Here is an 18,999-nt window from a genome sequence, read left to right on the forward strand (position 1 = left end):
CAGAAAACCCCCACCAAAAAAAAAAATAATAATAATTACTATGATGAACAGTAATGTACAAAAGTCTATATAGATGCATGTTTTCTTTTCTTTTTTGTTTTTTTAGAGAAGTTTTTTTCGCTATAGGGGGCGTGCGTTCGCCAGACAGACAGAGACAGACATAGAGACAGAAAGCGAGAAATCACTCCCCAGGGGGGATGGTCACGCCACAATCCCTTCTCCTCCATTCTCCTCTCGGGATCTTGGGCATGCACGCACATGTGCCCGGCGTGAGTTTTAAGCCACTGGGTTCGGGACGCAAACCGCGGTCGACTACAGGGGAGTCCAGCGACATAGCCATTACGCTAACTGCTGGTTCCCAAGATGCATGTTTTCAAGTTTCCTTGGTATTTTCATTCTTAATAATAAAATTTCCAGGGACCAGCAGTTAGCATAATGGCTATCTCGTTGGACTCCCATGTAGTCGACCTTGGTTCGCATCCCAGACCCAGTGGCTTAAAACTCACGCAGGACGCGTGTGCGTGTGTGCCCAAGATCCCGAGAGGAGAATGGAGGAGAAGGGATTGTGGCATGGCCATCCCCCCAGGGGTTGATTTCTTGCTTTCTGTCTCTCTGTCTCTCTCTGTCTGGCAAGCGCACGCACCCTATAGCAAAAACAAAAACAAACAAAAAAAACTCTCCAAAAAAAAAAAGAATAAAATTTCCAAGCCTTATGATAACTTTGCTTAACTTTTTGAGGAACTGTCTGTTTTCCAAAGCAGCTGCCCCATTTTACATTCTCACAACAACACAGGAGGGGTTGTTTCTTTTCACTAATTTTGTGTTACTGTTGGTTTTACAAAATGTTTTAAATGAAGAATGTTTAAAAAGGCTTTTAAATATAAAAAATATTTTAAAAGAAGTTGGATAGGCAAAGGAGAGAGAAAAAGAGAAAAATGCATTGGTAGATGGGGCAATTGATTTGGTTCTCAAAATGTGGTACCCGATCTAGCAACCTCAGTATCACTTAATAACTTAGAAGTACAGTTTCACAGGCCCCACTCAGACCTACTGAATCAGAAAGTAGCAATGTAGCCCAGAAATCTGTGTTAATAAGCCCTCCAGGAGATTCTGGTGCGAGCTAAGTTTGATAACTACTGGTTTAATTGAAGGTTTGTTAGGATCTGGGAAAATGGATTAAGTATAAAAGCAGAAAGGAGAGAACAATAGAAAGGAAAAATATTGATGCTGAAGTTAGAGGAGGCAAATCACAGTTTAGGATAGCAGAGGAGATGAGAAAAACTAGGAAAGGTCCAGGGAAGAGATAACAATTGTGAGCAAAATCCTTATGGAGAAACACTTACCCATCTCCTACCACTTTATAATGCTTACTATGTCATTTCTGTCACAACTGGAATGAGAAGTGTAGGTGGGAAAATCAAGTGTATATACTTAGGCAACTCTCTTTGCTTGGAAGCCTGCAATGACTTGATAATTGTAGGTAGTTGTACGTTTCATTGTCTCCCTCCGCTGTTATTTAGTTTACTTGGAGAGAATCCAATCTCATTTTAATATTACTGGGAGGGAAAAAAGGTGGGTTGATAGATCTGCTGGGAGAAAAAGCTACATAAGTGTGATATATTTAAAAGCAAAAATAAATTATTTTCTTCATTATTTCTCTCTCTCTCTTTTTGTACTTATGATTGCCTGCTGTAACCCTTTCCATTTTTCCACTTTTCATAGAACTTTATGTGTAGCGTATTTTTAGATACATGGCCACAGTTAATCCTCACTACAACACTGAGGTTAAGCCATATTTTTCCCATTTTACTGATGAATAATCTAAGACTCAGTGAAAGTGTTATTATACTATTAAAAAAACAGAATATATAATAGCTAACATTTGTTTAATATGTCAGAAACTATTCTGAGCATTTCACATGAATTATTTTATTATTTATAATTATTTTATTTATTATTTATAATGACCCCATGTAATAAGATACTCAGTAACTGTGCAGTAAAATCATTGCACAGAAAAGTACCATCTTTTTGACATTTATAGACCAAATTTTACATATAAGGAAGTTGATTTTCAATGAAATTGAAGTCATTTGTCCAAGGTCAAGCTAGCATCTGACTCTAGAGCCCATTACTGCTAAGATTATATAGCAAATATGAGATAAAACTAGATTTCTCCTGAGGTTTTTCAATTCTTAACCTAGAGACTCTCTTCCTTCCCTTGATCATGAGCATGATATGGTATACCAGTAAACATTTCCTATTTGCTGAGTGAAAGAAAATTAATAATTCAGAGTTGAGTCTAATTTCATCAGGAATGGAAAAATTTTGAGAATAATATGCATGATTAAGTCACTATGCAGTATATTCTGGCTGGAAAATCACATTTTGTATGCTGTGGTGATGTTCAGTGAAAGTATGTAAAACAAATTAATTAATAAAAAAAAAAGAAAAATGAAATCAGAAAAAAAAAATCTATTCAATGACTGCAGTAAGATATATAGCCCCAGCTAGGTGCTACTTTATAGGATGCCTAAAGTTAGACTTGTGTTCATGGAAATGTATATATCAGCTGTGTTTGCTATGAAAATATTTAGATTAATTAAGGTCTTTAGTAATTCAATAAAATGTGAGGGAAAAACAGTACAGAAAGCAAACATGGATACCAGAGACAGTGCGGGAGGAGAATGGGAGATGGCAGAGGATAAGAAATAGGGAATCAAGGATGGGGAAAAAAAAGCAAAACATACAGAAAACAAGAAATGGAAAATTATTTGCTGACAATAACATATTTGTTGATGTGCTTGATTGAGACAATATACAGTGTACTCTGGATGGAAAATCTCATTTTGTATGTTGTAATGATGTACAGTGAATGAATGCAAATAAATAAATTTAAATAAAACAATAATAATTTCATCAGGAAGAGTACACTTTTCAAGAAGCATTTACCACCTAAGAAAAATGCAACTTTCTGAGACATGGGAAGGTTTGTCACAGTGTGACAAAATGAATTTAAATACTTGGATATTAATTTAACATGGGGCACAAAAAACTTGAAAAATTATAAAACTCTAATGGGAAAAACAAAGACCTGAATAAATAAACAGCAATCCTTTGCTTCAGTTTGGGAACACTAAATATAGTAATGATTACAATTCTCCCCAAATTAATACATAGATGTACCATTATTAGAGTCACTATGGGATACTTTATAGTACTTTCCAAATTCATAGTGAAATTTATGTTAAAGAATAAGTGGGCAAGAAGACCAAAGAACACATTTATTTATAAAGGTAATTATAGTAGACTTACCCTACTAGATTATAAAGCCCAATCATAAGGTGACAATTATCAAAAGGTTATCTAAGAAACAAGATAGATGGGTTCAAATATATAAAAGTTGGTAAAAAAAAACAACTTTGTGCAAAAAAAAGTCATAAAAAGATAAACAATAGAATGAGGAAAATGACAGATCAGCATCAGTGATAACAGTTGCCTGTCCAAAAAAAAATAAGGACTGGATACAGATATTGAAGGTCAGGTTTCATATTTGGCTTCATAAATGGGCAGAGCAAATGAACAGCTGATTTACTTTACACATGAAGAAATAAAGACAGTAAAATCATTGCACAGAAAAGTACCGCCTTTCTGACAATTAAAGAGGTATAAATAAAAGCAATTCATAGTATTACAACCTACATATTAAGCTATCAATAATTAACAGAAATGGAAATAGAAATTTTAAAACCTTAACTTGGGAAGGCTATAAATATACACAGCCTGTGTTTCTGGAAACACTATAAACTGGTTCAGTCTTTCTAGAGGGCAATCTAAGTATATATGGCAAGAGTTACAAAAATGTGCATACTCTTTGACATAGCATACCCGCAAGGAACTATCCCAAAGAGAAAAAAATAATAGTGCTATTTAAAAAAGATAATTTTATAGGTTTATCAACTTGACTAGGGAGAAATGTTCACATGTTGAAATATTCATTTTGTAAGCTAAATAACGTGATTGCATGTATAAAATAAAATAAAATTTTAAAAATTAAAAAATATTTTCGGGAGATTTTTTTGGGGGGAGAGGTTTTTGCTATAGGGCGCGTGCGCTCGCCAGAAAGACAGAGAGAGACAGAGAGATAGAAAGCAAGAAATCACCCCCCAGAGGGGATGGCCACACCGCAATCCCTTCTCCTCCATTCTCCTCTCGGGATCTTGGGCACGCACGCACACGTGCCCGGCGTGAGTTTTAAGCCACCGGGTATGGAACTCGAACCGGAACTTGAACCGTGGTCTACTACATGGGAGTCCAGCGACATAGCCATTATGCTAACTGCTGGTCCCCTGAGAGATTTTTTGCTATAAAGTGTGTGTGCTGGCTAGAGAGACAAACAGAAAATGAGAAATCACCTCCCAGAGGGGAATGGCCACACCACAATCTCTTCTCCATTCTCCTTTCAGGATTTTGGACATGCATGCACATGTGCCCAGCATGAGTTTTAAGTCACCAAGTCCAGGATGCAAACCACAGTCAACTACATGGGAATCCAGCGACATAACCATTACACCATCGACTGGTCCCAATAATGATATTTAAAATCATGGAAAAGGTTTACCAATATAATATGTCACCATCATGAAATAGAATAGCATAGCCATTAAAAGTGACAGGTATACAAATATTGAGTCTTGCACAGGAATTGGTATTTGTAAACATGTTTACCACACAGACAAAAAAGCTGAACCCTAAACTACATATTGAATCTGATAATAGTCAAACACAAAGTCTGACTTTGTGAAGGAAAGTTTCTGATAAAATGTAAATAGCTGGATTTGAATATATATTGTGTATAAGCCAAATTGCTGTAATTAATAAAAAAGAAAATTTGAAGAAGAATCAGCCCACAATAGCTTGATTTATGCCTGGGAAGTGAGAGATCAAGAGCTTTGGAAAAATGTCCATACTAACAGCAGTGTTGCTTACCAAACATGCTTGCTATTACTGCTAGCTAGAATTTGTTTTACTAAAATTATCTATTAACCAGGACTTCTTATTTAAATCCATGAGAACATTGACATTTTTGAGGGGGTACATCACCAAACCTTTGTGAATCTTCAGGTTTGTCACCAGCACTATGGCCTTGCACACATACCCCCACCTCTAAACATTTTTATTATCTAGCTCTGAAGCAACACTTTCTTTCTTTTTCTGGAAGTTTTTTTTTTAAATTTTTCTATTTTTTATTTCTATTTCTTTTATACATTCAATCACATTATTTAGCTTACAAAGTGAATATTCCAACATGTGTACATTTCTCACTAGTGCAGTTCACTCTACTAGAAAGTTATCTTCAATAGATAATCATCCATTTCATTGTCCCATAAATGCCTTGCCTCTCTATTTTCTCCTTACTGTCCTTCCTCTCTTAAGACTCTTTCACTTTTCTTCACTTGTCACCAATAGTAATTTGTAAATAGTTTGTATTTCAGTGTCATTATTCACAAAGAAGCACATTTATTTTCTCTACCATGGTGACTGGAATGTTATTTCCGTATACCTCCAAAGCAAATAAAGATTGGGGACATTGGAGAGAGGGAATTAAGCCTCAAAAAAGCAGGGATTTCTCTTATCTCTTCAAAGAACACTTTGTATCAGCCTCCTGGGGACTGGAAAAGGCTCAAGGCAAGTTGTGCCACTTGCATTTGTTGTTGCCAGGCTAACTGCTCCTTACTTGAAGTTCTGAGCCCAGAGGCAAAGAAGGATGGCAGCAACAAGCTCTCTGAGTCCTTCTCCTCTCCCTGTGTAGCCTCCCTGTGTCTCACTTCCTGGATCTTGCAAATATTTCCTTCAGCAATAACTTGGGAGTGGCTGTTTCTCTTGGAGCAGTATTATCTTTTGGCTGCTGGCAAAGGGGAAAGGCAAGAGGGACTGGACGTGACTGTTCTTGCTACTGAGATCCTGGAATGCCAAGCTATTGTGGATGGTTTAAAAATAGAATTCCCTAATAAGAAAACTTCAGAAGGTCCTAGGAAGATGCAGAAGAAGATTTCTCAGTCTCTACAAGTATTGATTTTCAACTACTATTAGGCCAAAAAAATTAACAAAAGGGGAAAATCTATTTATCAGAAGAAAAGTCAACCTGTGCCAAGAGGAAAAGAAAAGAGCAATCCAGGTCTTGGCAGGCAATTTGCTTTTGTTTTTGAGATATCATCTTTTTGCTGGTGTCAACAAAGCCCTTTCTCATATTTAGCTTCCATGATTCCACCCCTTTTTTCTTTAGTGAGGAGCTGAAAGTCTTCATAGACACCTGGGGATAAATGCAGTGCACATACCTTGTGTTCTACCCAGGAGTCTTAGCTTCAGTGGGATTGTCCTTCAGATCCAGAAAAGGCAAGTTCCAGTCGGTACTACTGCTTCTTACTAGCTGGGAAAATTACCCTTTCTAAGCCTCAAGATCCTTATCTGGAAACTGGCAATAATGATACCAACTTCAGTGGCCACTGTGAAGATGAATTATAATACTTAAATGAAAATGCCTAATACAGTGCTTAATACATGATAAGAAGCAAGAAACTGTAGTTCCTTTCCCTTAATGAAGCTCCTTGCCCTCACTCCAGGAAAAGAATCCTTACTTGGTCCCAAAGCAGAGTTATAGATTTCCGTGCAATTAAGGAGGCCTTGAACCCTTTGAAAATAGGACCTCTAAAGGCTGATATCCTTAGCTTGAGCTTGACACTCTTCGGTGGCTGTAACACTCCTTCTATAATAAATACGCATGACTCCTGGCCATCAGGGCTGCAGTCTTGAGTTTACTCTGGCTGTAGCCAGCTGAGAACATGCTAAGGGGCACTGAAGTCTTGGCCTGATTTTGTTCACCCGTGTCACCTTCCTGTGCACCCACCCCGACTGGAGCACGGCTTCCAGCATCCTTTCACCATTTTGTTTCCATTGTTAGAACCAGAAAGGCAAAGGCTAATGTTCGTCTTGCCCCCTTTGATCTGGTCATTTTGCAATGTAATATTCCATGAAAATGTCTTGAAGGAACAAGTAATACATATTTTAGCCCAGCTGATCCCATTGAGGTATGTCTTCACCCTTTGTGGAGTTCTGTCTTCTTTTGCCCACTGATGTTAGTTCTTCAAGGCTCAGGCTGGCCCTACATAGGCCAAGTGAGTGGGAGGGCAATACTTTGAAAATTAGAGTTGATGCTAAGATAGTTTCCAGGTTTCCTTGTTAGAGGCCAAGTGTCTCCTGATAAGGTCACAGTGCTATGAATCAGGATTTCCTAAGAATGGCACATTTTTCTCTAAAGTTGACTACTGAGGAATAAATTCTGTAAGGCTAATATAAGTGGTTAGTATCATAAAACAAAACACCTTGAAATATCACCTCTTGATCTCCATACTGTTTCTAAGCCTAAACTTGCCTTTTATTGTCCCCCTCTTTTTAGTAGACAAGAGGAGTTAATGATTGAGTCCAGATTTACTATATTTGGTAAGGGACAGCCTCCTGGCTAGGCAGCAATATGGCTAAGCAGGAACCAGAGGTCTCCTGGTTTCTTGACTCTTGAACAAGGTTAAACATTAATCAGGGAACAGCATAGTTCAACTCTTGATAGGAACAAAGAGCAGGGCTGAAGCATGCAACTGTGAAGGTTGTACACTGTGCAATTTGCACAACCATATTCAGTGGGCCTGAGTAAGGGAATTTATTCTAACAATAAAAATAGTACTGTCACTCATTAGGCATTTTTTCTTTTACCCATCATCATTTCTAGGTCCTTTTTATAAATCCTTACAATTTTGTTTTTCCCATATGAAATTTAGAGTAATATTCCAAAACACAATCTGTTGACATTTGTGTTGGGTTTGCATTAAGTTCATAAATTAATGTAAGCAGAGTTGACATCTTTACAATATCAAGTCATTCTTTCTAGGAAAGTATATGTCTTCTCACTTATGTACATCTTATTTTATGTTCCTTTGTAGAGTTTTTAAATTTTCTGCATACAGGTCATGCACTTTGCTTGTTAGTTTTATTTCTAGGCATTTTATCTTTTTAATTTCTATACTAAATGTGATATTTTTCTTCCTTATATTTTGTAACTGAAGGTTACAGGTATATAGAAAAGCTATTGATTTCTATATATTAATTTTATAACCTGACACCTTACTGAATTTTATTATTATTTGTATTCATTTTAAAATTGTTTTTCATGGGGACCAGCAGTGGCATGGTAGTTAAGGTACTGGACTCCCATATGGCCAATTCAGTTCAAGTCCCAGACACTGTGGCTTAAAACTCACGCTGGGCACATGTGTGTGCATGCCCAAAATCCCAAGAGGAGGATGGAGGAAAGAGGACTGCAGTGTAGCCATCTCCCTTAGGGGGTGATTTCTCACTTTCTGTCTCACTGTCTCTCTCTGTCTCTCTCTGGCAAGCACATGATCCCTGTGGGAGGGGGAAAAAAAGCTTAAAAAAATTTGTTTCTCAAGAATTTCCCAGATAAATAATATCTCCTATATCTAATGAGAAGATGCCCCTTCTTCTAATGTTTACATCTTTATTTTGTCAAATTATACTATCTAGTACTTTCAGAACAATATTAAATATTAGTGGGGAAACTGGATACCTTTGCCTTGTTCCCATTTTTTTTTTTTGAGAGGTTTTTGCTATAGGGCGCGTGCGCTCGCCAGACAGACAGAGACATAGAGACAGAAAGTGAGAAATCTCCCCCCAGTGGGGATGGTCACGCCGCAATCCCTTCTCCATTCTCCTCTCGGGATCTTGGGCACGCATGCACACACGCCCGGCGTGAGTTTTAAGCCACCGGGTCCAAGACGCGAACCGTGGTCGACTACTTGGGAGTCCAGTGACATAGTCATTACGCTAACTGCTGGTTCCCCCCATTATTTTTTTTTAATTTGCCATAAGGCAAGTGGGTTCACCAGAGATGGGGGAGGACAAGAAAGTATCCACCATGAGGAATGATCACATCACAAGCTTTTCTCCTCCACTTCTCCTTCCCTTTGGGATTTTGGGCATGATGCACACATGATCAGTGTGTCTCTCAAGTCCTCTGGTCCAGGACTCAAACTGTGTAGTCAGCCATGTGAGATCCAGCTGCCTCAACCACCATGCCACAGGCTGACTCACCTTATTCCCAATTTTAATGGGAATGCCTTTAGCGTTTTGTTACAAAGCACAATGTTAGTTTTTGTCTTTAAAAATAGTATGATGGTAATGATGATGTTATAAAAACAGCTATTTTAATATATTAGTTCCTTTTTTACTTTAAATTTGTAAAGGATGATGACATTATTTTCAGATATTGGGTCATCTGGTATAGTCAAGATGCATTTTTGCATAGAAAAACAGAAAAATATGTCACAACTTCCCAATGACCTAATACCTTTTAGCATTAGGGATGTTGTTTCATGACTTTTACCAATTTATTTATTAATTTTGTAAATTATATCAGAGGATTTTTTAATACTGAACCAGCCTGGTATTTCCCGGATGAACCCTACTTGTTAATGGTGTGTTATATTTTTAATATCCTCCTAGATTTGCTTTGCTAATATTTTTATTTAAGGTTTTTGTATCAATGTTCTTAGATGAGATTGGTCTCTAGTTTTCTTTTATGTATGTTCATAGTTGTTGGATTTTGCTACCAATGCAGGAATATTTTCTTCTCTCTAAATTCTCTAGATTCCAGAGTTTAGAAAGTATAAATAACATTGGTGTTGTCTGTTTCCGGATGGTTGGTAGAATTAACTATGAATTGTGTTAGAAGACTATGGAATTGTATTAATTTTCTATCAAATTTATCAGTATTTTTCCTTTGATAAGTATTTTTCATTTGATGGTGGGTTTACATAGTTTCATTCTTCTGCATCAGTTTTGGTAATCTTTATTTTCCTAGAAAATCATTATGAGTTTCAATTTTGTTTTCATAGGGTAGAGAAAACCATTCTCTTACTCTTTTCATTTACTCCACCACTGTGATTATTTTTCCATTACTAATTTTATGCATTTGGGTTTTAAAAATTATATTAGCAAGTGGTTTATAAATTTTTTTTATATCTTCATTTGAAAAACTGGCTTTTGGCTTTACTTACTATTTCAATCATTTGTTTTCTAATGAATTTCTGCCTTTAGTTTTATTATCTTTTTTTTTGTTATTGTTTAGGCTTATTTTGTGGGGGACTTTTGTTGTTGTTGTGTTTTGTTTTGTTTGTTTGTTTTTTGTCATAGGGCATGCATACTCACTGGAGAGACACAGAAAAAGTAAGAAATCACCTCTCAGGGAGGGATAGACAAGCTGCAATCCATTCTCCTCCAATTTCTGGGCACAGATGCACACATGCCTGGTGTGATTTTTCAAGCTACTAGGTCTAGGACTCAAACCATACAGCCAGCCATGTGAGATCCAGTGCCTTAACTTTCACACCGCCTGCTGGCCATATTTTTGTGATTCTTACTCTCTTTGGTTGAATGTGTACTTTATTTTTTTCTTATGTATTAATATAAATACTCAAAACTACAAATTCTCCTTTGACTACTGCTTTAGTCAATCATATTGTCTAGCTTCTGATATTTTCATTGTTACTGGGTTTTTTTTAAGTATTCTACAATTTCAGGTTAGGTTTTCTCTTATGCTAAAGTGAAGGGATTTTTCTTCCTGTTTATTTTTTACATGTTAGAGATTTCTTTTTCCTTTTTTGTTATTAATTTCTAGTGTTACTTCTGTATTGTGATTAGATAATGTGATCTGCACTACTTTCACTTTCTGACTCGGTGTATCATCAATATACAAAATATCCAATGGGCCCTTGAAAGAAGGTATTGTCTTTGATTTTAGTATGTGAAGCAGTTTACATTTTTTTCCATTATCTTTGTTTTAAATAACATGATCTGTCATCACCTGAATGAAACAGTCTCATATTTTGTTTCTGCTTTTTCCTACCTTTTCTTTTCTTATGATTTTGCTTTATGAATTTTGATGCTATGGTTTTTTATGCATAAATATTCAGAGTGGTTAGAGCTCCATCATGAGTTTTAGTGATTAACATTATAGTTCCTGTCTTTGTCTTCTTAATTGCTTTTTCCCATTAGTTCAACTTTTTAACAATAAGTATCATGACTCTTATTTTTAAATTTCAGCATTAATTTGTTAAACAAACATTTATCAAACACCTATGTGCCAGGCACGAGATACCAGATGGCAAGACAGATAAGATCTTTGTCCTCTTGGAGTTTAAATCTTAGTTGGAGAATAATGCAAAAAATAAACATGTAAAAATAGGTATCTAAAATATTAGGTGGGAAAGAATGTTCTGAGAGAGAACAAAGTAGAATCAAAATATTTTAGAATAAGTATATTTAAGGATAAGTCATCTCTATTTTAGATAAGGTAGTCAGGAAAAAACCTCTGCCTGGAACACATTTGCCATCTCTCTGACATACATTTGCCACCTTTTATTTATTTGTTTCTGAGGGGATATGCTAAGAGGAATAGTTTAAACACAGAGATTGAAGAGTGTTATTATCTTAAAGATCTACAGGTGGGCTAAGGCCCAAATGAGAAGAGAGCAGGGATGTTGAATATAAATTTGTTATTTACATGAGAGATGAGCTAGTCAAGATGGGGGGTGGAGATAAGGGCAATGAAAGACATTTTGCTTTCCATTCTTTCTGAATTTAACTACCATTATGTGCATCATTATGTTTTAAAGAAATATCTCCAGTTTTCATTGTGACTATTCAGTGAATATTCTGCCTGATGATTGAACTGAATCTCTGGAATTTCCTGTCACTGGATTGGGTTTAGCATAATGCTGATTGCTCACAGGCTAGAGCAGGAAACCAGATCTTGTGGTTTAGAGGGCTTAACTCTTCATACTCTGAGGCTAGAGATGTCTTAATTCTGTCACTGTTTATTATAGAGAAGTTTGACTTTTCATACATATTTATATAAACCTAGACTTGTTTTCCTTGGAGATTTTCTTCTGTTACTTATAAAAATATTATTTTGCCTTATTAGTGATAGTTTTTTAAATTTTCTGATAGCTTTTTCTTTTCCTTTTTATTTTATTGATAGTTTCCTATAGGGTACGTATGCTTGCTGGAGAAGGGGGGGAGTGAAAAATCACACACACACACACACCGGAGGGATGGCAAAGCCACAGTCCCTTCTCCTCCAGTCTCCTCTTAGGATTTTGGGTATGCTTGTATACATGCCTGGTGGTTTGAATAACACTAAAAACAGGACTTGAACCATGGAGTTGGCCATGTTTAGTCCAGCCACCTCAACCTCTATGCCACATGTTGGCCCCTCTGATAGATTTTTCTTGTGTGTGCTTTGTCATGCACACACACACACACACACACACACACACACACACACCCTTAATTCTTGATCTGGAATTTATTTTGGTATATAATATATGATGTAGGTCCAAATATCACTGCTGTGCAATTATTTCAAACAGATTTATTAAATATTCTTTCTTTATCTCCTTGTTTCAGAAGTCTTTATAGGTAGCCTGGTTTGTTTCTAGACTAGCTATACTGTTCTGTTAATCACTAGCACAGTTTTAATTACCATTGTTTTATGCCATGCTTAATCCCTTACCCATCCTCTCCTAATTTCTTCTATAGCAGAATGCTTTGTAATATCATGTATTACTTTTTTGGCAAGCATATATTTTAAAAATTCTATAATTAAAAAAATTCCTGACCAGTCATGGTGTGATGGTAACAACACTCCATAATGCTGAAGTCATATGGGAAGATCCTGAGATCACATCCCATGGTCTTCCTATACAGGCTAGGCGTGATGCTCATGTGCTTGTTATCCTGACTCACTGAGGCTGGGAGTAGATCTAAGCATGAAGACCCTGTTAGGGGTGCTTCCTTCTCCCTCCCTCCCACCTCTCTCTCACAGAAGAAATAAATAAATGGGCTTTAAGAAATTCCTGTTGTTAGGGCCAGCCAGTGGTGTAGCGGTTAAGACACTTGAGCCCGCATGGCCAACTCTAAGGTTTGAGTTCCAGACCTGTGGTTTCAAATCATACTGGGAGCATGAGCATATCCAAAATCCCAAGAGAAGGATGGATGAGAAGCGATTGTGCATGGCCATTTTCCCCTAGAGGGCGATTTCTTTCTCTCTTTTGTGAGCATACATGCCATATAGCAAAAACTTAAAACAAGAAATTCCTATCAAAAATTCAGATTGAGATTTGCATTAAAAGGAGATATTTTATTTATTTATTTAAATAATTATTTTATTTAGCTTTATTTATTATTATTATTATCATTATTATTTTCCAGTTTGATCAGAGAGAGACAGAGAGAGAGGGGAAGTGAGAAAGCAAGCCACCAGTTTCGAGACCCGAACCGTGGTCGGCCACGTGGGAGTCTAGCACCTTTAACCACCATGCCACTTTCCAGCCCCAGGAGACATTTTATTTTAAAATCAGGATAGAAGATATTTGTGAATGACCTGCTTAGTGTTTTTGTTTTGTTTTGTTTTGCTTTGGTTACAAGTATAAGAAAAAGTGCACATATCTAACATCTAACTGGATACAGATTACGTTTAGAGTATGGAAACAGAAAGTGAAAAGTGATACAAAGAATATTATTTCTTACCTCTTAAGAGAGATTCCTGAAGCATAGATGGCAAAGTATTAAAATGTGTTGATTCTAGGTAGTAGGTGGGAACTTGGGTATTTATTATGGAAATCTCTGTATATTTCTAAATAACTGTAATTTTTATAATAAAAAACATATAAAAGTAATTGATAAGGCAGGATACCTAGGCTTATAAACCCTAGGAGACTGCACATCTAATCTGAGTGTCATAAATAAAAATGGGGTGATATGTGTATATCTAGACTTTGGAGCTATACTCTTCAAGTTCAAATCCTAGCTTTACTACTTGATAGCTTAATGATTCCAGACAAGTTACTTAACTTGTCTATATCTCAGTTTCTCCAACTATAAAGTCAGGACAATAATAATAGCTACCTCTTAGGGTTATTCTGAGGATTAAGTTAATACATGGAAAGCACTTAGAACAGTCTCTAGTATTTAGTATGTTCAGTAGGTGTTAGCTATCATTATTTTATTATTATATTTATTACACAATTACATTGTTTTGTGGCCATTTTAAACTTTACAGAAGTGATATCATCCAAAATATGGGCCTATATGCAATTTGCTTGTTTTACTCAATCCTCATCTTCTGTTTTGCAGGGAAATGGCCCATTCCAAGGCTAACTTTAAATGGGCAGAACCCTTCCATCCTTGTCTTGAGAACCCAGCACAGAACTTGTCAGGCTACCGTGCAATTTCTTCTCTTGACCTCCTTGGAGACTTCAAACATGTCTTGAAAGAAACAGAGGAAACTTCAGTTTATGAGGAGGGGAGCTCCCTTGCCTCCATGTGTCACCCACTGCGCAGCCGCGCCTTCTCAGAGAGTCACATCAGCTTGGAACCCCAGAGTACCCAGGGCTGGAGGCAGCATCGGAGGGAGCTTATTGCCAAAGTTGACGAGACCCAGCCAGATCCTCTCAGAGCCAAGAAGAAGTCTTTTCCTCCTCCTCGTCCTCCTCCTCCTAACTGGGAGAAGTACAGGCTCTTCCGTGCAGCCCAGCAGCAGAAACAGCAGCAGCAGCCAGCAGCAACAACAGCAACAGCAACAGCAAGAGGAAGAAGAGGAGGAAGAGGAAGAAGAAGAGGAGGAGGGAGAAGAGGAGGAGGAGCTTCCACCTCAGTACTTCAGTTCAGAAACCACTGGTTCCTGTGCTCTCAATTCTGAGGATGTTCTGGAGAAGTCACAACCCCCAAGCCTTGGCCACCTGGAGGCCTCAAGGCAGGGTTCACAAAGCCTCCCAGCGGGACAGGAGTCCTTTGCTCTGCATTCCAGCGATTTCTCTCCTCCAGTAAGGGGCCACTTGGGATCTCAACCTGAGCAGTCTCAGCCCCTTTGCTATCATGGCATTGGTGGGGTTTGGAGGATGTCAGAGCAGGAGACCACTGATTCCCCCAAGTAAGTGCTAATGAAAGATATTGGTCCCTGAAGAGGCAGGTAGCATGAGTTTAAATTCTACCTCCCTTATGAAACAAACTGTGTGACTTTAGGCTAGTCAATTAAATGGTTCCCAGCCTGAATTTTCTTACCTGGAAAATGGCTCTGATCATGCTTGCTCTACATGGTTCATATGAATATTGAGATAATCTGTGTAAAGGACATAGCTCCATGCTTAGCACACGGTAGATGTTCAGTAAATGGAAGTTGTTGATGTTCTTACATTTTTTAAGTTAGTTTATTTCTACCATGAGAGAGAGAGACAGCACCCCAAACCAAAATATTCATGCCACAAACCATTCCCTGTCTCAGCCAACCCAGACCTTGGATGCATGCACACAGCATGTACAGAGAAGCCCTGGAAGTTAATCTGGGACCTTCCCATGTGGGTCTAGCTTCGCAGAGTATTGCATTACCATTCTACCACCATTTGTATCTGTCCTAAATATTAAAATGCTATATTATTTATCAGGCTCTCTTTAAGGAATGGATCAGTTCTTGACCTTGATTCCAAAGGCCCTTTTCTTCCTTTTCTTCTGCTTCCCTCTAGAACTAGAAGGTAGCTTTCTACCTACTCCCCTATGCTCTAGGATAAATTATTTGGGTTTCTAAACTCTTTCCTCTATCCCCAGCACCAAAGATATTCTTGAGACTAGGTACTTCATGCCTTGATAATTCCTTTCAATAGCTAAGGATATTCTTTTTTCCTCTAATTTATTTCTCTCCTCATTTCCCTGCCTCTTTACACTTGTTGCAGTGGGCATCAGTGGTGGTAGGAGTCTGGTCTGGCTGTAAGACTTCAGGTGTCTTTTCAGGGCTTCTCTGTGTACCCCATAGTACATGATTGTTCTTTTTGCTCCAAAGAAAATTCCTCAGGACTGTCATTGCTCAATGCTTTGGCCCTCAGCTCTGCCTGTGTTCTTGTAGAGCACTCGGTCCAGTCTCTGTTGAGGGTAGGAGCAGGGAGACAGGTGTCTTCTAAGTGCTTTCTTTAAATCTCTTTATAGCAGGAACTTGTCTGAAACTTGCCCTAAGAACACCTTGTTGTTGCATCTTTCATTGACAGGGACATTTTTTACTTGGCTATCTGGAGCTATTTGAACAGTTTTGCAGCTCAAGGTGCCATAAGCATAGCATTTACACAGCCTGACTCCCAGGCACTTGGATAATTCCTTATCAGATCCCATGTGGTTGTTTTTCCAGCTGTCTGTCTAGTTGGGGAGCATTGTGAAAACATTTTGGGGAAAGTAGCTGTGATTGTGATATATCCAAGCAGAGAATAATTTTTTTCCATATTTTATTGACTCACAAAATACCTTAAACTAAAAATATGGACAAAGCTAGAATGTAGTTACAAGTACACTGTAATTTTCTTCTGAAACATTTTTTTAGTTAATTAATTTATATTGATTCCCTGAGCATCGTCACAGCATATGAAATGTGATTTCCCATCCAGAATATACTGCATAGTGGCTTAATCATACATGTTATCATCAATACTTTTCCATTTCTAGTGTATATGTGTGTATTTATATATATATAAACTGTGAATGCATGTGTGACTTGAGGCGTGAAACTCTGAGTAGAATGAATATATTATAAGATAACACCTAACTTAAGCTATATAGCTTACTATGGTCCTTAAATAGGTATTTTTAAAATATTTTTTTAATTTCAAGAAAAACAGTTTTAACTTTAATAATTCAAAGAAATGCTAAGGAACTTTGCTTAAAACTTAAAGCAGGGAAACAAGTTAGAATTCTGTTCAAATAGTAGGTACATGAACCTATCATCCGCTCAAGACAAGACAAAAATCCTTAAAACCCAAAAGCAAAGCCTAGAAGAAAATCAGCAATGATTTAGTCAAAAGTCATAAAATGCTATTTCACCAGTTCAATCTCATGTACTTTATCTTCTGTTGTGGAGCAATCTTTCCGATTAAATTCTGGTATATACTATTCAACTCCAGACTTATCCCTATGATTAAATTGGCCATTTTCTTGTTTTTTGCGCTCTTATTTCTGTGTGTTTGTATTTAATTTTTCTGGTATAGCACTCCTTGAGAATTTCTTGGAGATCTGGTCTGATGTTGGTAAATTCTTTCAGGTTTTGTTTATCTGAGAATGTTCTTGTCTTTTCTTCCCATATGAAGGATAATCTTGCCAGGTACAGTATTCTTGGTTGAAATTGCTTTTCCCTTAACACTTTGAATATATTTTCCTATTCTTTCCTTGCTCACATTGTTCCTGATGAGAGGTTCACTGTTAGTCTTATGGGATATCCTTTGTAGGCAACTTGCCATTTTTCTCTTGCCAATCTTAGTATCTTGTCTTTGTCTGTGGTTTTGGTCAATCTGGCTATAATGTATCTTGGAGAAGGTCTTCTTGGGTTGATTCTACTTGAAGTCCTTTGTACTTCTTGGGACTGGATCTTTCAGTGGCTCTCTAAGTTTGAAAAGTTTTCTTCCAGGATTTCATGGAATAGATTATCAATGCCCTCATTAGTCTCTTCACCTTCTGAGATACCAATTATCCAGATATTTGGACGTTTGATGGTATCTAGTATTTCTCATATATTATTCTCATTTGGGGGGGGCAATTTTCTCAGTCTTTGTGGTGGTTATTTCTAGGCCAGCGATTCTATCTTCTATGTCCGAGATTCAATTTTCTGTATGATCTAGACTGTTTTTAATACTTTCAAGGGAGATTTTGACTTTGTATTATAGCCTTCATCTCTAACAGTTCCATTTGATACTTTTTTATAGTATTTCCTCTTTTAGATCTTGCAAGTATTATATCACCTCCTGGAACTCATCAGCTACTTTCTCCTTCCTCTTCTGCCGTTCATTGTCTCTCTTCTCTTCCATCTCTGTTAACTTCATCATTATGTATATTCTAAATTCTTTATCAGACATTTCCATGATTTTATTGAACTGCCTGTGGATGAAGAGGAGTTATTTTTTTCCCTTGGAGGAGAGGTATTTTCTTGCTTTCCCATATTTATTGTAACCCTGAAGTGGTTTCTAGTCATCTAATGGATGGTGCATTTCTTTCTAATTCTTGAAGTTTAATCTGAGTGTTCAGGAGCGTGTAGAAGGAAGTGATCTGAAGTCTCTTTGCTCTTCCATTTTTATCCCTTTGTGCAGCAGATTCAGTAGGTATTGAGGAATAGGTTAACCCTAATAGTATTTGGATGTTTGGCTATGGTTCCCTTAGATCCATCTAGAAACACAGTGAGTGGATATTGAGGAGCAAAGTGATGAGATAAGAGAAAAAGAATAAGAAAAGAGAGAGAGAGAGGGAGAGAGAGAGAGAGAAGGAAAAAAGAAAAAAAAACCCAAAAATATTTTTTAAAAAGAGCAAAAAATGAAAAACAGTGCAGCATCCTTGCATGATGTGTGAAATGACTAATTCTCAGCAGCAATGGAGGAGTCTTCTTCTGAAGGCCTGCCCCTTTCCTCTTGTAGAGGGGAGGGAAAGATAAAGGAGGAACATAAAGGAGGATCTGAAAGCCAAGAGAATATTTGCCTTAAAATTTTTTAAAAAGTGGGACCAGCAGTTAGTGTAATGGTTATGTCGCTGGACTCCCATGTAGTCGATCTTGGTTCATGTCCCGGACCCGGTGGCTTAAAACTCATGCCGGGTGTGTGTGCGTGTGTGCCCAAGATCCTGAGAGGAGAATGGAGAAGGGATTGGGCCATGGCCATTCTCCCCAGGGGGTGATTTCTCACTTTCTGTCTCTCTGTCTCTCTCTGTGTATCTGGCGAGTGCACGTGCCCTATAGCAAAAACCTCTCAACAAAATTTTTAAAAAGCAAAAATTACAAGAAAATGAAAAGACCAGGAGAGAGATAGACAGAGACAGAGAGAAGGCTAGAGGGGCTCCCTGCCACTCGAGTTA

The 18,999-nt window shown here is 37.4% G+C and overlaps 1 protein-coding gene across 1 annotated transcript in view; it reads left to right on the forward strand.

The window, feature by feature from the left end:
• Positions 1-18,999, forward strand: part of SHROOM4 (shroom family member 4) — a gene marked incomplete at its 5' end in the record, with an annotated part of 157,321 nt that overhangs the window by 126,391 nt on the left and 11,931 nt on the right. Inside the window, 2 exon segments of the mRNA XM_014583015.2 lie at positions 14,266-14,686; positions 14,688-15,061. Coding sequence (XP_014438501.1) covers positions 14,266-14,686; positions 14,688-15,061 — 795 coding nt within the window.

Source organism: Tupaia chinensis, unplaced genomic scaffold (genome assembly GCF_000334495.1).
Source record: "Tupaia chinensis unplaced genomic scaffold, TupChi_1.0 Scaffold143978_1, whole genome shotgun sequence".
NCBI lineage: Eukaryota > Metazoa > Chordata > Mammalia > Scandentia > Tupaiidae > Tupaia > Tupaia belangeri.